This window comes from Melanotaenia boesemani, chromosome 24 (genome assembly GCF_017639745.1).
Source record: "Melanotaenia boesemani isolate fMelBoe1 chromosome 24, fMelBoe1.pri, whole genome shotgun sequence".
Classification (NCBI taxonomy): domain Eukaryota; kingdom Metazoa; phylum Chordata; class Actinopteri; order Atheriniformes; family Melanotaeniidae; genus Melanotaenia; species Melanotaenia boesemani.
In genome coordinates, this window is record NC_055705.1 from 8983052 (window position 1) to 9004626 (window position 21575).

A 21575-nucleotide genomic window follows, 5' to 3' on the forward strand; every position below is an offset into this window, starting at 1 on the left:
GTGAAGACGACTCACTGAAGTTCAAACTGAGCATTAGAATGAAGAAGAACAAGGATTTAAGTGACTTTGAACATGGCATGGCTGCTGGTCTGAGTATTTAATGGGATTTTCACACGCCGCCATCTCTAGGGTTTACAGAGAATGGTCTGAAGAAGAGAAAATATCCAGCAAGCAGCAGTTGTCTGGACCAGAATGTCTTGTTGTTGTCAGAGGTCAGAGGAGAATGGGCAGACTGGTTGGAGATGATAGAAAGATAACAGGAAAAGATAACAGAAAGTCAGATTCCAACCAAGGTCTGCAGAACAGCATCTCTGAACACACAACACGTCCAACCTTGAAGCAGATGGGCTACAGCAGCAGAAGACCACACCGGGTTCCTCCTGTCAGCTAAGAACAGGAAACTGAGGCTACAATTCACACACACTCACCGACACTGGACAATAGAAGATGGAGAAACATTGCTGTTCTGATGAGTCTCCATTTCAGCTCCACATTCAGATGGTGGACTCAGAATTTAGTGGAAACATCCTGACAACATGGATCAATTCTGCCTTGGATCAATGGTTCAGACTGCTGGTGGTGTAATGGTGTTGGAGATATTTTTTTGTCACAGTTTGGGTCCCTTAGTACCAACATGGCCTGGTTTAACCAGTACAGCCTACCTGAGTATTGTTGTTGACCATGTCCATCCCTTTATGACCACAGTGTAGCATCTTCTGATGCTACTTCCAGCAGGATAATGCACCATGTCACAAAGCTCAGATCATCTCCATCTGCTTTCTAGAACATGATAATGAGTTCACTGGACTCCCAACAGAGCAGCTTTGGGATGTGGTGGAACAGGAGATTCTCATCATGGATGCAGATGACAAACCTGCAGCAACTGTGTGATGCTGTCATGTCAATATGGAGCAAAACCTCTGAGGAAGGTTTCCAACACCTTGTTAAATCTATGACACCATTAAGGCTGTTCTGAAGGAAAAACTGAGTCCAAATTGATATTAACAAGATGACGTAATAAAGCAACTCATGATATTGTATTCATTAGGCCAATATTTCTCAAATAAATGGAAACAATCAGAATTTCAAGACCACAGATTGTACAGATGGATTTGGATTAATTTAAGTGACTTCCCAACTTATCTTTACATTTATTAAATGTGTGTAAAGACAATGTTTCATTAATTACATTCCTTTCTGAAGATATTTCAAATTATGCATGGAGATTCCTAGTTGTCATTTATTCTGCCCAAGACTGTCTAAATAATTCTCATATGGGTTTTATTCTTCCATTTTTCTTTGGCAAACAGCAGTGAGTCATACTGACTCGCTTCAAATCTTATTTTCTCCACATAATGATACATGTTTACATAAAAGAAAAAAAAAAATAAAACACTTGCAATAATCGAGTGTGAAAATTTGACGAAATTGCCATTTTCTTTTAATTTTACCCTATTTTTGTCCAGCTCAACATTACGTTCATATGTTCATTCTGAGAGACCGGTTTATGCTTTGATTTGCTCTAACTAGATATAACATAAAAGATAAATCTTTATTCTAACTGTAGAGCAGAAGAATGAATCAACTGCTTCATAATTTCCTCATAATCTTTAATTCAAAATTAAAGTTCCACTAAGCAGCCAGGGAGTACAAATCTTTTTAAGCTAATAGACACAAAATCAGACATTGCTAAGGTTATTGAAACTGCAGTTGCACCAGCTTCGTTAGGATATAACTAAGACCTTAAAATGGATGACTTAACATCCCCTCACATGGTGCACTGTATGACAATCCCATTCTGTTCATTAAAATCACTGCTGCTTCCTTTGAGCTTCAAACACAGCTCAGCTCTACTCTGTAAAAGACTTATTTTCAACAATAACATGACAGCCGGCTGCACTGTACTCACATAGAAAACTGATTAACAGCTCACGTCAACCACTGAATTACCCAACATCATCAAATTCTAAAATTAATGATAAGCTGTAATTACAGTATAATTGAACTGTTATCAAAAGAAAATGACTTTGTTTCCAAGGAAATGAGACAGACAGATAAATGTACAAAGATAATAGACTTTTAACTAAATATTAAAGTGCATGCTTAAATAGTTTTGTGGGCCTGTTGTTTATATAATGACCACTGATCAGAATATGTTGGGAATAAAACACAACATGACAAAAATAGTGCTTCACTTCTGGATACAAACCTCAGATGTTAACTCATTGTTGGCCTTTGGTTCTGTAGGAGGAATAAATGCCGTGGATGAATCATTGGAGCTCTCTTTTTCCTCCTAGATGAATCAGATATACATAGTCAGGTACAAAACAGCACAAATCTTCAGTCTGCTGGAAGGGTTAAGGAATTGCAGGTCTTTGATGTTTTGCTGCGATTCAAATGTAACGAAATAGTGTAGGATAAATATCTTTATTAACAGGTGTGGGCTTTCTGGAGATTTCTTGGTCAGTTCAGCCTTGCATTTGGAGGTTGTTCATGTGAACTTACAAAAGTCAAAGGAAGCCTTACTGCAAGTAAAGCAATAAAAAAAACTAAAGAAAAACTATCGGAGACAGAGGGAATATTGGGAAAGGCCAAATTTACTCTTCTGAAAAGAAAAAAAAATCAATACTGATGTCTGTATCTGAGAGTCCTGGATATCCACAGAAAATCATAGTAACTTTCTATAGTTAAAAAAAACAGTCAGTCAAGTGAAAACATACTGAATGGAATAACAATAATAATAATAAAGTCAAAATTGTTCATAGTGCATGCTGGACTCCACCAAGGCCGTCCCTGTTTGTAGTGTTCATGGACCAGATCTCAAGGTGCTGTCAGGGAGAAGAGGGTGTCTGGTTTAGGAACCTCCAGGTCACATCCCTGTTTTTTGCAGATGATGTGGTTCTGTTGGCTTCCTCAGACAAGAGGAGCTTAAGTATATCGGGTCATTGCTCACAAATGATGGTAGGATGGAGCAAGAGATGGACAGATGGCTTCAGACTTCATCAGCATTAATGAGAGCACTGCATCAATCCATTACGGCAAAGAGAGTCAAAAGACAAAACTCTCAATATACTGGTATATGTACAGTCCAACCCTCACAGGTAGCTCTTAGATTTAGAGGTGGTGTGTGCATCTAATTAGAATGCCTCTTCATTGCCTTCCCTTGGAGATTTTCGGAGTGCGTCCTACTCAGAAAAGACTCCGAGAATCTCCCTTCTGGCCTGGGAATGCTTTGGAATTCCCCAGAAGTAGCTGGTTAGATAGAGGTCTGGGTCTCCCTCTGGAACCTGACCTCAGATAAGTAGAAGATGGATGGATGGATGGATGGATGGATGGATGGATGGATGGATGGATGGATGGACTTTAAATGCTCAAACAAATAATGACAGTATACCCAAATATAAATTACTTTGTTAAAAACATGAAATAAAATATAAAGGACTCTTCTGTTACTTTCAACGTATGAAATACTGAGAAGGAAATACTGTTAAACCATTACCATAAAGTTTTTTAACATAAATTTATCACTAGAATGAAAAACTACAGTCCCATTTTTCTTGGTGGCAGCCATACGCTTCAGTAACAAGATGCTAATTGTTGTAATGGCTGCTGTGTTTGTACCTGTGTAAGCCTTGGACTGGGATGACCTGGAGGCTCTGCCTTTTGTTCTGGTTTCGGTTCCTCCACTTTGCCATTCTTCACAGCCTCTAATGCAGTTGTAGTTGAGTCCAGACTAAGTTTGGGAGTGGAGCGAGGGCTGGCTTGAGGGCTGGTCTCATTATTATTGTTCTGCTTTATCAGGTGACTCTTTAATAGACTGGGAGTTCTGGAAAAAAATGCACAAACAGTTTATTTATAAAGCATAAATTTTAAAAGTTGAATGAAGCGATGAAAATGTGTCAGTAGACACTAATGAGGTACAAATATAACTTGTATATCTCTACATGAAATTGTCCTTTTTTGGCTCATTGTTTTCTCTTCTGTCCATTGGTTCCTGTTTCTTGCCTCTTTTTGTTTACTTTTTAACTCCATTTTGGATTAACAGTCTAGTCTTGTTTTATTTTAGTATATTCAAATATGTTATGTGTTATATAGAAAAACATATTCCTGGTTCAAGTTGAGATGTATTGTGTGAGTTTTTGGTATATCTTGCTCTGTAAGACTGCAAGTCTTTTGTAATTTTGTACTGACGCTGTTGTTAGGTACTGAAGCAAATCAAACATTACAAGCATTATTTAGCTCAGCAGATTTTTGGATGAATAATGAGATGAATAACTTATGGTCACATGTTAAGGCCTTACAGATGCTGCAAGAACAGAGAAATCTGTTAGTTTTCTAGAGGTGGAAAGAACAAGAACAAAGGAAATTCTCATCAGGACATGTCAGACATTATGAGAAACCTTGGGGCCTGGGCCCTTTGCTCTGACTGTCCTTAATGGCCGATCTTGGCCCGCCTGGGTCTGGCCCCATGATCGCGGGGGGCTCTGGCTGGGGTTCTCCTCTGCCACCCTCTAGGTGGGTCTCTGGGCCGCCCTAGTCAGCCTCTAGACTCTGTGGAGGTATGGTCGAATTTGTATGATCACACTCATCACTTAGCTCTGATCACTCATCATTCGTCATACTCTGCAAGCTGACAAAGTCGCTGAGTTGTCCAGTGGGTCTATACACTAAGAGATATTTTTGTTTTTCTCTGAGTGTGTATCTGGTACTTCAGTTGTTGAAATACATTTGTGATATGGTTTTTGATATGGTTATTATTTAGGAACTCTTGATTACTGTCAGCTCTGTTTTTCTGTAAAAGTTCTAGGAAATTTCTGTACAAGTATAGCAGTTTGTTGTCTGGTGATAGTTTGGATTGAAGGGTCGTTGCCTTCTATCTGCTGTGTTTTTGTCTCTTTCTTTTTTCTACTTTCCTTTTTGCTTCTTTTTGCTGTCTTCCTCCTTTTTCTGTCCCCTCCAGTCAGGTCTAGCAAGATTACATAGATTCCATCATTCAAAAAAAAAAATAATAATAATAATAACAGTAAACAAATAATTTAATCAGCTTATCAAGAGGAGCTTTATACCCATAAACCTCCCCTTTTTACCCATAAACAACACAGCAACCAGACTTTATTCTGTTTGATACAATGCTGGACAAGACAAGTAAAAAAAAAAAAAGCATCCCAGAAGTGCCTTGTCCCAGCTCTCTACTATGACCATGTTGATATTGTTTGATGAATGAATCGTGATCCTGTATTTACTTAAAATGACTACAAAAAAAAAAAAAAAAAAAAAATAATTAATTCACTGCACTAGCACTACATGACAGCACCTAGGTCCAACTGGACTCAAAAGTGGTCTGACACTTAATTATGACGTCCCATCTTGTTTGAATTCATGCTTGTGTTGTACTTGCTCTCAAATGTAAGTCGCTTTGGATAAAAGCGTCTGCTAAATGACTGTAGAATAGAATAGAATAGAATAGAATACTAAACTCACACGCCGAGTACACGTCCAAAACGCATCAAACTCAGCAGTTCAGATAGGGGCAGGCAGGAAATCAGGCATGGAAGCAGTGTAAAAGCTTCTAGTAATTTTCAAAATAAAAGCCCCCATGTAGATTTGCACTTCCGTATGACACACAATCGGTGGAAATGACGGATAACCCTAGGGAGCCATATATCTTACTCAAAAACTTCAAAATATTAAAGAACAAGATAGCATGTTATAATATACTGTGAGCATTTATGGATAATTACAGTGTCATAATTGGTAGAGAGACTAAATTAAGGTTTTAAGGCACACAATAATTTGTGGACATTGGGCAAGATTTCAAGGTATTAACACAAAGCTAGAATGAGTTTTTTCATTCCTATTCCTTAGTAATCCATGGCCATGTAATAAAGTTATTTTCTTCTGGTCACCACACAGACTCCACACCTCCCCTCAATGCCAAATATTTAGCAGCTTAACCAGAGGGCTTGGTATCACCTTATGATAGCATTAGCATCCAACCTTGTCAAGCTACACTCAACCAGGTGTTTAAATGCGAACTAAGGCTGAGAATACTTGCTTTGAATTATGTGCATGCATGTTTATAAAGACTAACTCGTATATTTCGCATTTCTTTGAAGCGTCTTCTTAGAAATGAATGTTATATGTTCCCAAGCTGCCATACGCAGGTTAAGGTAGGGGCAGTGTAGGAACCACTTTGGTCCCGGGTTAAAAGGGGTAAAGAAAATGACAGTTTGCTGTATTTTTAGGAGTTTATGTAATTCCTCGCATTGCGAAACAAGTGTAAATTAACCAAAAGCTAACCTCCTCTATTTTTACAATGTTTATTATTTTGTTCAAACCATGCAAATTGGAATCCTCCAGCAACAAGCGCAGTACACAAGTATATAAACAATTACACTCACAATGGAGCAAGTTTCCTACATGAACATGAGGACAAAAGGAAAGTATATTCTCACCCTGATTCTACCTTCAACTGATTAAGTAACTCCTATGTAAAATATATAGCAACTGACTTTTATCCAGTTCGGTGGTAGAAGACAGCGTAGTAATTGTAGTTAATTAAATAAATTTTTAAAGTATCTAAAAGTTGTATTCACTTCAATGCACTTACTTTATTCCTTTCTTCTCTTTCTTCTCAGGTTTGTGTTTGGAGACCCTGCTCCTTGACGCCAAAGAAATGTGGATGTACAAAACTGTCATAATGATGACGGGGAGATAGAATGCAGCTATAGCCGTCCCAAACGTCACTGCAGGGTTCGACAGGAACTGCAAGAAGCCAAAAAAGAAAGAAAGGAAAATGACTGATGTTACCTTCAGAGTGATTTAAACATTTTTTGCAGCTTATTATCATTCCAAAATGTAAATTTAAACATCAGAATATTCAGGTAATTCAGCATGTGTGAAAAAAAACAATTGTGGGTAATTGTTTCATATTTTAGTTGTGAGTCAAATGCAGGTAAAACAATCTGCCTGACAATTTACTATTTGCTATAATTACATTACATGTGAGAACTGTTGTCATAGTGATATCCAGCAGACCACATAGTTGAAGTAGCATTTACTGATTCTTGTCCTCTAAATCTTGTAAACAGACCTGATGTAAGAAAGACATCCACAAAAGAAAATATAAAGGGAAACACTGAAATAAAACAGATGAGGGGTAAATTTTAGAGATAATGTGTGGTTTCCAAATTTTGACCAATAATAAAGATTATTATTAATTATTAATAGTAGGTTGTCTTCTGTTTCTTTTCATTCTCTTTTTAAAGTCTTTATTTATGGTAGAAATAGACAAACTATCACACCATTGACACTTTCAAAGTCCGTTAACCACAGGCTATTAATTAGTTCAAACTGATCTGACAGTTAAATGGGAAACAGTAATTAAAGATGAATAATGTCTACAATGACTTTTCCATTTTTGCTTGTCAGTGGGAGTGTTGTTTTATTTCTGCACCACGTATCTTGTCCTTTCCAGCATCGTGGCAAGCACAATGATGATCTGGCAGCCATGTTGTCCTAAATAAATGTGTTTCGCCAACGGGAATTTTATGGATATTAAGAAAATTAAGCTTTGTGGATTAAAAGTGCCCTTGATATTTGAGTATTATTCTTATTTTTTTTATTTGTTTATTGCTGAATTGCATATTAATGATGGACCTTACAGGGGGAACAAAAGAAAGAGGAGAGTGAAGAAAAGATAAAAAAAGGAGGTAATGAAAAGAAAAAAAGAGAACAAGATAGAAAACAAGGGCAACAACCTTACAATCAAAACCCAAACAGAAAAACAGACAACCGGCATCTATATATGTAAACAAACTAAACAGAAAATACCTTCCAGCCTTTGTAAGGAAACAAACTGGAGAACCGTCAGGAAGACATGTTGTATTTTTTTAAAGCGAGAGAAAGATGAGTCACCCTTTAATCCACAAGTCAAATTAACCACTGAGTTTTAATTACTAAACCTAACCAAATACTTAACACACAAACCAAACTATTTACTATTTACTACCAAATTTACTAAAAAAAAAAAGGGGGGGGGGGGGGAGGAGGGGGGGCATCTCAAATTACTTTAGCAATTTTTCTTTGACCAAGCACTTTGTGACAATAAGCAGAAAAAAACTTTAATAATAAACCTCTATGCCTACACCTAGCCATGTAGAGTTTAATGACTAAATATAACTAAAACTGAAAGAATTGCAAAACAATACCTGAAATTAAAAAAAAGTTTCAAACTTAAAGTAGTTTTAGAAAATATTATATCAGGAAGGAAACTAGTCCCATCATATACAGTCCTGTTTCTAACTCCACCACCAAATCCTTTAAGCTTTCAAACACAGTTTTAATCTGATAACTCATTTAACAAAGTAAACTGTATTTTCATGTGCAGCTATTTTTAATGTCTAAGCAGAAATTCAATTCCCCAAAAGTTGACACACTGTGTAAAATGTGAATAAAAACAAACTGCTATGATTGACAATTTCAAAAACCCTATTTTATTCCTGATAGAACATATTAGGTGCTGAAACTGAGAGATTTTATTATTTTGTAGAAAATGTGAGCACATTTTAAATTTCATGGCTACATCACATTTCTAGAAGGTTGAAACAGGGGAAGCAAAGGGATGGAACAGTACAAATCAAAAATAACTAGAGGAGAATTTGGCAACTAATGAAGGTAGCTGGCAAACAGGTCAGTAACATGAAAGGAACATTTTAGAGAGGCAGAGCCTCTTAGAGCTAAAGATGGTTCACCAGTCTGAGACAAACTGGGTCTAAAAACTATGGAAAAATAGAAAAATGTTCCCCAATGTAAAATTGTGAAGATTTTGAAGATCCCACATTCTACAGTCTATAATATCATCAAAAGATTCAGAAAATTAGGAGGAACCTCTGTGCACATGGGCCAGCAATAAAGGTCAAAACTAGATGCTCATGATCTTGGGGTTCTTCAGGCAGCACTGCACTAAAACCAGACATGATTCACTACTAGAAACAACTGCATGGACTCAGGAAGCTTCCAGAATTCACAGTCTGTGAACACAGTTCACCATGAAATCCACAAATTCAGGTTAAAGCTCCATCATGCAAAGAAGAAGCCACATATGAACAGGATCCAGAAACAGCACCATCTTCTCTCGTTAAAAACTAATTTAAAATGGTCTGAGGCAAAGTGGAAACCTGTTCTGTGATCAGATGGATAAAAATGTGAAACAGGATGTAAAAAACGGGACATGGAAAGCATGTCCTGCAGACTAAAGAGGAGAGGGAGCATCCAGCTTGTTATCAGTGGACAGGTGAAAAGCTGCATCTCTGATGGTATGAGGCTGCATTAGTGCCTATGGTGTGAGCAGCTTCCACATCTGTGAAGCTCCATCAATGCTGAAAAGTACATGGGGGTTTTAGAGCAATATCTGCTCTCATCCAGACAACGTCTCTTTCAGGCAAGGCCTTGCAGATTTCAGCAAGACGATGCTGAACCACATCCTGCATCCATCACAGCAGCATGGCTTCACAGGAGAAGAGTCTGGCTGCTGAACTGGCCTGCCTGCAGTCCAGACCTTTTACCAGTACAAAACATCTGGAGCGTCATGGAAGCAGAAATCCAGCAACCAAGGTCCAGGACTGTAAAGCAGCTAGAATCCTGCATCAGACCAGAATAGGACAACATTCCTCTCCTAAAGCTCCAGGAACTGGTCTCATCACTTCCCAGATGTTTACAGACAGATGTTAAAAGAAGAGGAGATGCTACGCAATGCTAAACATCACCCTGGAACTACTTTTTACAGACGTGTTGCTGCCATCAGGTTCAAAATTACAGCAAATTTCTATTAAATGGTAACATGTCTCAGTTTGGTTGTTCGGGTTAATGACCTTTGTAAATTATTGCGTTCTGGTTTATTTACATCTTACACATCGACCCAGCTTTTTTAGAATTGGGGTCGTACACCAAACCACATACCAAGACATGAATGAAATCTGTGGTTCCTTCTGTCCGTCACCATTTGTTATCAATGTGACTGTCAACTTCTTTCACTGAATGAAGACCCTGAATTGAGGGTTCTTAAAGCATTAGTTTGAGTGTTTATGTTACATATAAAGATGTTGTTTAAAAAGCTTGAAAAACTGATCATTTTTTTTAAAAATCTACTATTATTAAAAAGTCTGAATTTGATATTCGACCTTCGGAACAACTGGGTGTTGTAACCAAGCAGGAGGAAGGGACTATAAAACAAGTAAAGACTAAGAATCTTATTCGGATTCTTTCAACCAAGTCAAATATTATTTTATTCAGGATAAAAAAAATAAAGTTGTGGTTGGCTTTAATGGTGCTGTGGTTTATGCAGTTGAGGAAAATTACTGCACACATGCTACTTCGAGGTTTTCATTCAAATAACATGCACATATGATTAGACTTCATCTCACAACTTACAATACGTGAGCAGAGAAAACATGCACAGAGGTAGGGGGTGTCAAGGTATTCACATTTGTTTGGGCTTTTTTTAGTCTGTTTGTTTCTATTCTTTAGTCTGAGCTCCATCTCTTGTCTTTTTTGTTTGTTTTTCTCCAGTTTCCACCCACCAGTGGTCTCCTGTTTACCATCTCTTCTTCTGAGCCTGTCATTTAGCAGCTGTTCTCCATATCTCATCAGCATACCTGTCTCAAGTTCCATCATTATCCTCCACAGAATACATATTCCTCCTGGTTTTAACAACACTGCCCAATCCTCATATTTACCACAGGTCATGTTCCTTATCTGGTAACTGTGTTGGTTATTCAAACGTCTGGATTTTTTGTTTTTTAAATCCCCTCCCACTGCACTGCATTATGATTGTTGTTTCAGTGGGTTTGATAGAAGTATTTTATTCTGCATTAGCCTGCCATCTGTCTTTCTGCATTTGGATGCTCTGCTAAACTTACTGATGGTGGGGGAATAGTGCTCATTGCAACACTATATGTTCACTTGCTAATTGTTTGGTGCTATACAGAGGTTCAGATTATCTATTGAAGCTTTAAAGAGAAATGAGAAAAGGGACTATATTTTAAATAACTTAATAGACAATGGATTTGCTTAGATTTTATCCATGTCTCTTATTCCTTAAAGGAATGTACTATACACATATATATTTTTAGTGGGGCTCTGTGAGCTTCTTATGATCTGTCAGCAAATCAGAGATTAATTAAAATTAAATGAGGAGCCAAGCTAACAGCTGCTCAGGACCAAAGCATCAGAGATCAATTTTACAAACTAAAACAACTCAAACCTTAAATGTTTCATGGTGTCTTGGGTAAATGCACCATATAGCAACTTTTACCCCTTACCTCTTTTTTTTTTTTTTCTGTTTTGCTTAGCATCATCAGATCATTGGTGGTGCCCAAGAGTGAGTTTGACACAACATCTGAAGGACTCAGCAGATCGGTGTCAGAATATACATGGCAATGTGTTAGTTTATAAAAGTACTGATTAAAGTAAATAAATGTCCTATGCAAAAGTTATACAATTAAGGCCCATTTATTTTCTACACTAAAGATGGATACGGAGACTTCCATCCATCTTCTGCGTCCGCTACATGAAACCACAGGGGTAATGTTGAGCTGACGTGTGACCAGTGAAAGGAACAATGAAGAAGAAAAAGTTGTGATGTGTTTAACTGTCGTACAGACCACCACTGTCTAGTGCACTGCCTCTTTTTATGTATCTTTCTGGGATTGGACGTTATCATGATGTCCTCCACCGTCACCATGTTTGTAACTGTCTGAAACTGAGGTAAATGGTAAATGGACTGTACTTATATAGGGCTTTATTAGTCATGTTGACAACTTAAAGCGCTTTAACACTACATGTCACATTCACCCATTAACACACACACTCATACAGCACTTCTAAGTGCTTTTCCCTATCAGACACATTCATAGCCCCAATAGACACATCGGAAGGCAACGTGGGGTTCAGTATCTTGCCCAAGGACACTTAGAAGAAGCCTGGAGCTACATGTCATAATTCGGAGATGAACTCTGATGGATGTATAATAACCACACTAATGTAAAGGTTGCATGGGAGTTTGAGAGCAGTAACATCTGAAACAGATGTGCCTGTATGTACAAGAAGCATAAATGAGCCTATACAAGTGTAATAATTAGTGGGTTGGGGGAGGGTGGTTTGGGCACATTTGGTCTCTAGGGTGGTTTGCCAGTGTTGGCATCGCTGGTGCATGAATGTTTTGGTGCCGGTCAGAGAGGCTGTTGGCACACTGTGGCTGTCACGTTTCCATCAGTCTGCCGCAAGGCAGCTGTAGCTAAATACGTAGCTTACTATCACCAAGTATGAATGAGGATGGATGAATAATGGATCCAGTGCTTTGAGTGCCATCAGCAATAAAGAGCAATATAAATCTAATCCATTACTACCCATCCATCCATCCATCCATCAATCCATCCATCCATCCGTCCATCCATCTATTTTCCACTTCTTATCTGGGGTCAGGTTGCAGGGGCAACTGCCTAAGCAGGCAAGAACAGACTTCCCTCCCCCCAGCCACATTCGCCATCTCGTCGAGCAGGTCTCAAGGCATTCCCAGGCCAGTCGAGAGATGTGGTCCCTCCAGCATCTCCTGGGTCTTCCCTGGGGTCTCCTTCAGGTGGGATGTGCCCAGAACACCTCACCAGGGAGGTGTCCAGTAGCCATCCTGACCAGTTGCCTGAACCACCTCATCTGGCTCCTCTCAATGTGGAGGAGCAGCAACTCTACTCTGAGCCCCTTCCTGTTTACAGAGCTTCTCACCCTATCTCTAAGGGAGAGTCCGGCCAATCTGAGGAGAAAACTAGTTTCGGCCACTTGTATTTGCAATCTTGTTCTTTCGGTTACTACCCACAGCTCGTGAACATAGGTGAGGGTAGGAACTTAGATCGACCGGTAAATCGACAGCTTTGCCTTTTGGCTCAGCTCCCATACACAACACCACAACAGACTGATGCAGAGTCTGCATCACTGCAGACGCCGCACCAATCCGCCTGTTGATCTCACACTCCATCCTTCCCTCATTCATGAACAGGATCCCAAGATACTTGAACTCATCTACTTGGGGCAGGACCTCATTTCTAACCCAGAGAAGACACTCCACTCTTTTCCAGCTGAGGATCATGGTCTCGGATTTGGAGGTGCTGATTCACATCCCAGCCACTTCACACTTGGCTGTGAATCCAGAGCCAACAACCACATCATCTGCAAAAAGGCAGAGACCCAATCCTAAGGCCACCAAACCGGATCCCCTCAACACCGCGGCTGCGGCTAGAAATTCTGTCCATAAAAGTTATGAACTGAATCAGTGACAAAGGGCATCTTTGGTGGAGTCCAACCCTCACTGCTGACCTCGACTTGGGATGTTGTGGGTTAGTGGAGGGAATACTTCAAAGACCTCCTCAATCCCCACTGACACGTCTTCCGTTGAGGAACCAGAGTTGGGGGACCCTGGTTTGGGATCTCCTATCTCTGGGCCTGAGGTTGCTGAGGTGGTTAAAAAGCTCCTTGTTGGCAGAGCCCCAGCGGTGGATGAGGTCCACCCGGAGTTCTTTAAGGCTCTGGATGCTGTAGGGCTGTCTTGGTTGACACGCCTCTGTAGAATGGCTTCGACATCAGGGACAGTTCCCCTGGATTGGCAGATTGGGGTGGTGGTCCCCCTCTTTAAAAAGTGAGCTCTCACTCCTATTATTATTATTATTATTATTATTTGCCGTTGGTGTTGGGGTGGGTGTTGGTCTACATTGGATGGTTGTCCTCGGTGGCCCAGTGTTCCCAGCTGTCAGGTGAGGTCTCTGCCAGAGAGCTGAATAGTTCTCAGGCTTGTGTGGCCCTGGGTCCTGCACTAAACTTATGTTTGGATAGCTAGTGTCTGGCAGAGGCCGGTGGATCGTTGTTCCTGGTACCCTAGGGCCTATGTTCCATAGCCAAGGGGCTCTGTTTGGGGGGCCTTCCTCTGCCAACTTCCGGGTGGTCCATGGTCATCCCAGCAGTGGACTGCCTGGGTTCCATGGTCTGTGGTGGCTGCCTAGGGGTACTTTTTGTCTGCTTCTGGTCTTTGGATAGGGTGGAGATGCATCCATCAATCAATGTGCATCTATCAATAAACAGATATCTCTTGATATCATTTGCATGTGCTCACACTAACTCTCAGTCTCACACACATGCATCTATGCTTGCATTTGCTAATTATACAATTGCTCTGTTTTCTGCATGATTATTCAAACCTGCGACTGTAGTTATACTTTTCATACTAGCTACTGGTAGTGTTGACATTTTTCTCTTTGTCTTCCTGAAGGTACTCCTAATGGTTCTCCTGATGGTTCTTACAGAAATCATACAGGGATTTTTATTAGGTTCCTCTACAAATGTAGCAGCTCATTATTTTGATTTTGTTTTCTAGCGTTTGTATCATGTCGTCTCCTTTTCTGCTCCATTCACTCTCCCCCTTCTTTTGTTCCTCCTCCAGGTCCAGCATTAACATATGATTCAATAATGAGAGAGAAAGAAAAATACCAAAGAGAACTTTTATATGCTTAGTGTTACATATCCTTTATATCCATAAAGCTCCTCCTTGGCAAAGCAAATTTGTTCAGCACAACATGCAGCCAGACCATCTTTCTGTTGCCATGATGCTGGTCAAGACAAGGTAAAAGACAAGTTGCATACTTAATTTATAATTTTCGGGTTTATTGTTGTATCATCTTTTCTACTGATGTTTTTCTATAACTCTTTTATAGTCTATAACTTTCTATAACTTTTACTCTAGTTTGAATGCTATGCTGCTAAAATTATTTATCCTAATACTTTTTAACTTTCATTATGATGAATAAGCATGCCAACGAAAGAATTGTTTCTAAGTAGGAGCAGCTGATTGAACTTAGACCCCAAATCCCTGACAAGTTGGAAAGAAGATGCTCCAGATTAAGAAAAGGAGCAAGACAGAAGGAAAGACAAAACTTAACCAATTCTTGATCTTCGAAAAGAATATGTGATGAATGACAAATAAACTTGGAGGACTAACAAGGATACACTAGGAAAATCTGAAACGCAGTAAAATGTGTTTCACAGGGACATGGCTGCAGGACCGTTCAACAAACATAAACACATTTCAACCAGGATATTAGATTATACATGCAGACAAAGAGGAAACAATGAGGAATTGCTGTACTTGTTGTAACAAACGTGTAATCTTAGACAATTCTGTGCCCAGAACATTGCATCATTAGTTCTAAGTTTCCATCTATATCATTTTGATAGTAAAAATCACCACTAATGACACTACATGTGACATCACCTACTCAACTGTTGCCAGGTTACAAACAACACCCAGAGTAATCATGGGGATCTCTACAGATTTCAACGATGTTCCCTCTCTGTTATACTAACTTTCAAATTTTTGCCAACTACTCTACCAAAGAAAATAAAGCATTGGGTTTACTCTATGAACATTTGAAAGATGCAAACAGCCATTCTACTCGTCCTCCATTAGAAAAACTAGACCATAATCTCATATTTCTCACCTCCACCTACACGCCAATTATTCAGCTGCAAACTTTGACAAAAAGCATTGTGAGGAGGCGGCCACAGAAAGGTGAAGAAACTCTGAAGAGGTACTTTAAGATCAAATTCTGTGGACAACATAGCGGCAAAAATCTATGCTTTCACTAAATGTGTGAAAGACCTCTGTAAGAAAAGCATCATCCTCACCAACTGCTTCCCTCAAAAGGTCTTCAGAGTGAAGGGAGACCAGACTGATGACAGAGAGATTAATGTGTTTTTCTTCTTCAGATAATGGTGAACATCCTCCTCGTCTGCCGACAGTCACACAGACCTCACACCCTCCTTGGACCCACAGTTTCTTTGTCACACCTCTATAAAGTCGCCCTGGACCTGAAACTGGACTAAAGATTCAGGTGGTGTCAACGCCAGGGTCCTTCAGGCCAGATAGGTTAAGTGTGATTCTACAGAACATCTTCAACTTTTGCTTTAGTCAGAAATAAGAACCAGTGCCACATCCAGACTTGCTTCATTATCTCAAAGAATATCATCCATTTGTCCTCACTGACTACAGACCAGGTGTCATCCCACATCTTGAAAGTCCTGTTATGGTTTCATCTAAGCAAAAATAAGACACAGTTCAGCACCCACTGCAGTTTGCCTATCACTCTGGAGTTCAACTTCTATCAGCTACCTGCTTCAGTGGGCCCACTTTAATTCCGAAAACACATGTAACACTGAGGGTCATGTTCTTTGACTCCTTCTGTGCTTTTAATACAATTCAGCCTACACTGTTGTGTTAGAAAGTCAAGAAAACATTCAGATGCCTCCACAGTGGCCTGAATTATTGACTACTTCAACAGACCGCAGTTTCTAAGGCCTAATGGTTTTGTGTCTGAGAGGGTAGTCAGCAACACAAGAGCACGACAAGGGACTCTACCTGTCATCTACAGAAACACAAGGACTGTATTTGTGGATGTCAGTGGTGGACAAGAGGCTGAGAATAGAAAACTGGTCTTTTACTTTGTAAAACAGTGTAAAATCAATAATCCCATCTTGACTGTTGACTAGATCAATGTAGATAATAGGAGTATGCATTTTCTAGACATTATTTTCTTAGACAATGGTTTAGACAGGACAACACTGAAACCGTCTACAGCAAACATTTGAAGAGAGATGTTGCAAATCATTGATAAGTCTGTTGTGGAAAGTACAATCAGCTTTGCAGGGCAGCAGCATATACAGTCCAGAGATTTAAAAAATTGAACAAAACGGATCAATCTGGCTGGTTCTGTGCTGCGACTGATTGTCTGGGGAAGAAGAATGCAAAAGCTGTTGAACATAAAGGACAACACTGCACAATCTCTGCACAATACTGTTAGGTCAGAGCCTTCTACAACTCTACAAATTAAAACAACATAATTTCCTTATAGGGAAAAATATAATTTAATCAAATTCAGTTTATTTTAAGACAATTTGATCTTCAGTGGTTGTTCTGAGTTGTCTTATATGCCAAAAAAGGACAAAATATCCATTTGAAGCAGTAATTTTTAACCACGGGCCATGCTTGAGCCTCGAATGGCACCTAGAGGGCTGCAAAAGATTTTCAGTTTTGCACCGCAGAAGTTATCAATTGAACACATGAGAGATATTACTGCGCTTAATAAGTTAAATTGCAATACAACTCCTCACCATTTGATGGCAGTAATGTGTTGGTCGGTAGTTTAACAAACTCCATAAGGCAGAAGAAGATACTACGCTAGCTGCTAGCCTATAGTAAAAGTAAGAGAGAAGGATTTAAAATAAAAAAAATTAGATGAAAGTGTATAAGTGTGCAAATTCGACCAATTTGTTTGGTATGGCTTTATATATAGAGGTAATGCGGCAGAGCAACAAGCCTGTGATGTGGATTATGAGCTAATGCTATTCAGTAATGAAGCCTTCAACGCTAAAGCTGCATGTAGAAATTGAACATCCAACACTTGTGGGAAAGTTGGTAGGATTTTTCAAAGGAAAAAAAAAGAAAAATTGGGAGAAAGAAATTAATGAAAATGAGCAACTGATGCAGGATTTAATTTAAATTAACTATAGCTACATTTTTTTTCACAATTTATTTCATTTGAAAGGTTTATGACTTTTTATGTATTTTCTTTAGCACTGCATCATTTTATTGATTGCATTTCCACTGTTTCAGTGCCTCATCTTTTGTAATAAAATCTAATAATAAGCTATTTTTGTGTTATTAGTTTTGACTTGAGCTTTTAAATTTATTTATGTAGCAGCCTGATTTTATTCCATGAATTGTTGGCCTGTTTATCATCTTGTTGCATGTGCAGGTTCACATGCACAAGATAAATAAATATATTCGTGATGATCTCATTGTTTCCCGTCATATATTTGATAAGGTTTTATCTTGTTAAGTTTAGTTTAGTTATTAAAAACAAGTTAAACCAAGAGTGAGATCAATCAAACCAATACAGTGTTAATATTTTAATGGGCCTCAGACCACTTTTTACTGGTCAAGTTGGGTCTTGAGGTCAAAAAGGTTAATCACCCCTGCTTTCAGATCAAAAACAGCTTTTTAAAATGTACCTGAATGTAACATTCTCCAGGCGGTACTGTTCGCTGGCCAACGATGAATTGCCAGAACAGGATGGCAGGAGCCCACAAGATGAATGACAGGATCCATGCTGCTGCAATCATTAATCCTGCCATCTTAGTTGTCCTTCTAGTTGGGTACGTAAGGGGTTTGGTTACGCAGAAATAGCGATCAAAACTTATGATCAATAAATTCATCACAGAGGCGTTTGAAACAACGTAATCTAAAGCTAGCCACAAGTCACAGACCACCGGTCCAAGTGGCCAGTAGCCAACAATAATGTAGACTGTGTACAAATTCATGCTGAAAACACCAATGATTAAGTCAGCACATGCCAAAGAAAATAAGAAATAGTTATTGACAGTCTGCAAGTGGCGGTTTACTTTGATCGACAGCATGACTAAAATATTTCCAGTGACAGTCACAAAGCTCAGAGATCCTGTCACCAAAGCTATAAAAAACATCTCCAGAGCTTTATAAGGACTTCCTGCCCGCACTTCATCGTCAACAAGAGAGCAGGATGTTGAATCGTTTGTAGACCCGTTGCATGAGGTGTTGAACAGCAGGTCAGCTGACTGGTTGGCCAATGAACCTGGAAAAAAAAGAGATAAGAGAGAGGGAGGGGAAATATTAGAATAAATATGAGGTTTCCCATGGTAAGGGCTATGTGAGTCAATATGATTGTTGATTGTTTGTAAAATTTACACTAAGATTTAACTGAAAAAAAAACAGATGATAAAAGACAGAGGAGAAAGTTTGGACATCTACTGGAACACAATGTGGTACAGAATAGTTTAATAACATTTATACCGTGGTCTGGGTGAATACTCGATTCTGATTGGCTGGAGGGTGTCCATTAAAAAGTGATAATGGACACCTATGAAAGAAGTTCCGGTCAAATAGACTTATTGGACGGTTCACGCCTCTGCACCATCCATTAATTTATGATAATGGACACATCGTCGGGCATTATCCCTTACTTAAATGTATGTTGGTTTTGACAGAAATCATGGTAAGTAAGTAGATGGAACGACTCCTTCAGGCCTTTATGTCAGTTGGTAATTACTATAGGTCACATTAGAGAAAATAACCTCATATCCATCCACTGTGCTTACACCTGAACTGAGGTCCTGTTGCATGCCATGCATGTATGCTTAGTTATCCATATAACTATAAATAACTTCAGCGCAGCACCAAATGTAAGCACTTGGACTGAGCTAATCAGGATCTCTCTCTCTCTCTCCTTTCTACTACCTGAGTCTACCACTGGACCCTGAATGCAAGCTAACGGCTGTGGACAGTCGGTGATCAGCGCATCAAACAGTGGCACCATAAGAGACTGCTGTACTTGTCTGCAGAGAACTGATCTGAGAGCAACCAAGGCAGAGGTGGCAAGCTTTATAGTGTAAACCAGACCTAAAGATAGTGTGTGCACAGATGTGCTGAATTTTAAGTCTACGTTAAATTTCTGGTGTGTTTTAAGAGCCCGGGTCACTGTAAGTCCAGTCACTCACCCTGGTCACTCCTGGAGACATTTTTATTGCATGCATGCTTTTATTAAAGGTTGTACTTTTTTTTTATAACTTGTTCTTGCTGAGAAATGTCTCTCAGCTTTTTATTTTATCCTTTTTTACACTGTGTGTGGACCTGAGTATGGCTGTATACCTGGTGATTGTATAATTGCTAGACTGAACTGGTTTTTAGTGTTACTGCATGTGTTTTATGATTTTTACTGCTGTGTTTTGTCTGATAGTTCAGTGCATAGTTGAGTTCCAGTGACAGAAAATAATCAGAAGTGACCAGAGAACAGAAGGTGAAGACAAGTAGAAAGCTTGACAAACTGGTTGGCGGTCATGAACATGGAAACCAATCAGCTACCACATTAAAATTTCATGTCTAGTAACGTTCCTCTTTGAGCCACAAAACAGCTCTGCTTCAGTATGGACACAAGAGCCTGTGGGACTCTCCTGCTCAGACTAGTTCTGAGACTGTGGTGGAGCGATTGTTGTATCCTGTGGGCAGCTGGATGGGGGACCAGTGGATTAGTGGAAGACCAGAGGGCGTTTGAAAATCGCTACATTGGCACCTCGCGTGTTTCAGGATTGATTTTAAAGTTCTTTTAGTGTTTTCTAAGTGTCTTAATGGTCTTGGGCCTGGCATTCTTCTAAATTATGAGCCCTCATGGACCCTGAAGTCCTTTTTAGTTTTTCCAAAATTCAAACCCAAATATTTAATGAGGCCTCGCTCCACCACTACAGTCCTCAACTGTGGAACATCCTGCCAGAAAGCCTCGGGGCTGCAAAGACTGTTGAAGTTTTTTTTTAAAAGAGGCTGAAGATCTGTCATTTTAGCTTAGCTTTTAACTAAACTTTTCTTTGATTTCATTTCAGTCTATTTTATTGTCTTACTTTAGCATAATTTTATAGATTTATTTATTAACTCATTTAATCATACACTTCTATTTATTTAATCATACACTTTTATTTATTTTCATTTCTGCATATTCATATGGCTGTTTTTATTGTATTGCTTTACCCTAGTACATTGTTTTTATGAACCCCTTGGTGGTGAGGGTGATGCATGCATGTTGTGTGCATCTATGAGTGCATGCGAGAGATTATGATCACGTGTGTGTTATTAAAATTGTTAAGTCATATGTTTGGTTGTGTGAAGACTTGTTTTTAATGTGCCCAAATAGTTTTTATGAAAAACATTTTCTGCTATTTTTGAATGAAAATTGCTTTATAATAAAATTTTATTTAAATATAATTTTATTATGCCTGTTCCAGCTGATCCATCAATAGATTAAGATCTAGAGAGTGTAGAGTTTAAAAGCTTGGGTTATTTGTCATCTTCCTCAGGCTCTTCCTCTTAGACTAGTTCTCAGTTCCAGTTTGTTGCATAAGTAATAACTTTCATCCTTTAGCCTTAACCAATAAAGTTCCTGAAAATAAGGCTCCCCCGAAAGCCTCGGTGTAATTTGAGCCCTGGCCTTAACTTATGAACATGCAGGGTAATTCAGTAGACTTCAACAAAAGACCAACTTCTGACAAAAGCCATGGTTTATAATAATAATAATAATAATAATACATTTTATTTGTTGGCGCCTTTCTAGACACTCAAGGTCACCTTCCAGGATAAAACACAAGAATAAAACAAATCAATAAATACATTCATAAATTAAAAAGGATTCATAAAACATAATAAAAGCAGTGTGAAATATTACAGTGAGTATGCCAGTTTGAACAGATGTGTTTTGAGTTTGGATTTGAACAGTTGTATAGAATCAGAGTTACGGAGGTCTGGGGGGAGGGAGTTCCAGAGATGAGGAGCAGAGCAGCTGAAAGCTCTGCTCCCCATGGTAACAAGGCGGGCGGGGGGGACGATGAGGTGGATGGAGGAGGAGGATCTGAGGGAACGGACTGGTATGGAAACATGGAGGAGATCGGAAAGGTAGGGA

The 21575-nt window shown here is 39.1% G+C and overlaps 1 protein-coding gene across 1 annotated transcript in view; it reads right to left on the reverse strand.

Moving 5' to 3' along the window:
* Nucleotides 1–21575, reverse strand: part of chrm4a (cholinergic receptor, muscarinic 4a) — a 59918-nt gene that overhangs the window by 11025 nt on the left and 27318 nt on the right. Inside the window, exons 2-5 of the mRNA XM_041979296.1 lie at nt 18109–18707; nt 6611–6765; nt 3622–3826; nt 2210–2293 (exon numbers count right to left, since the gene is read on the reverse strand). Of these exons, the coding sequence (XP_041835230.1) occupies nt 2210–2293; nt 3622–3826; nt 6611–6765; nt 18109–18707 (1043 nt within the window). The remainder of the gene's footprint in view (nt 1–2209; nt 2294–3621; nt 3827–6610; nt 6766–18108; nt 18708–21575) is intronic.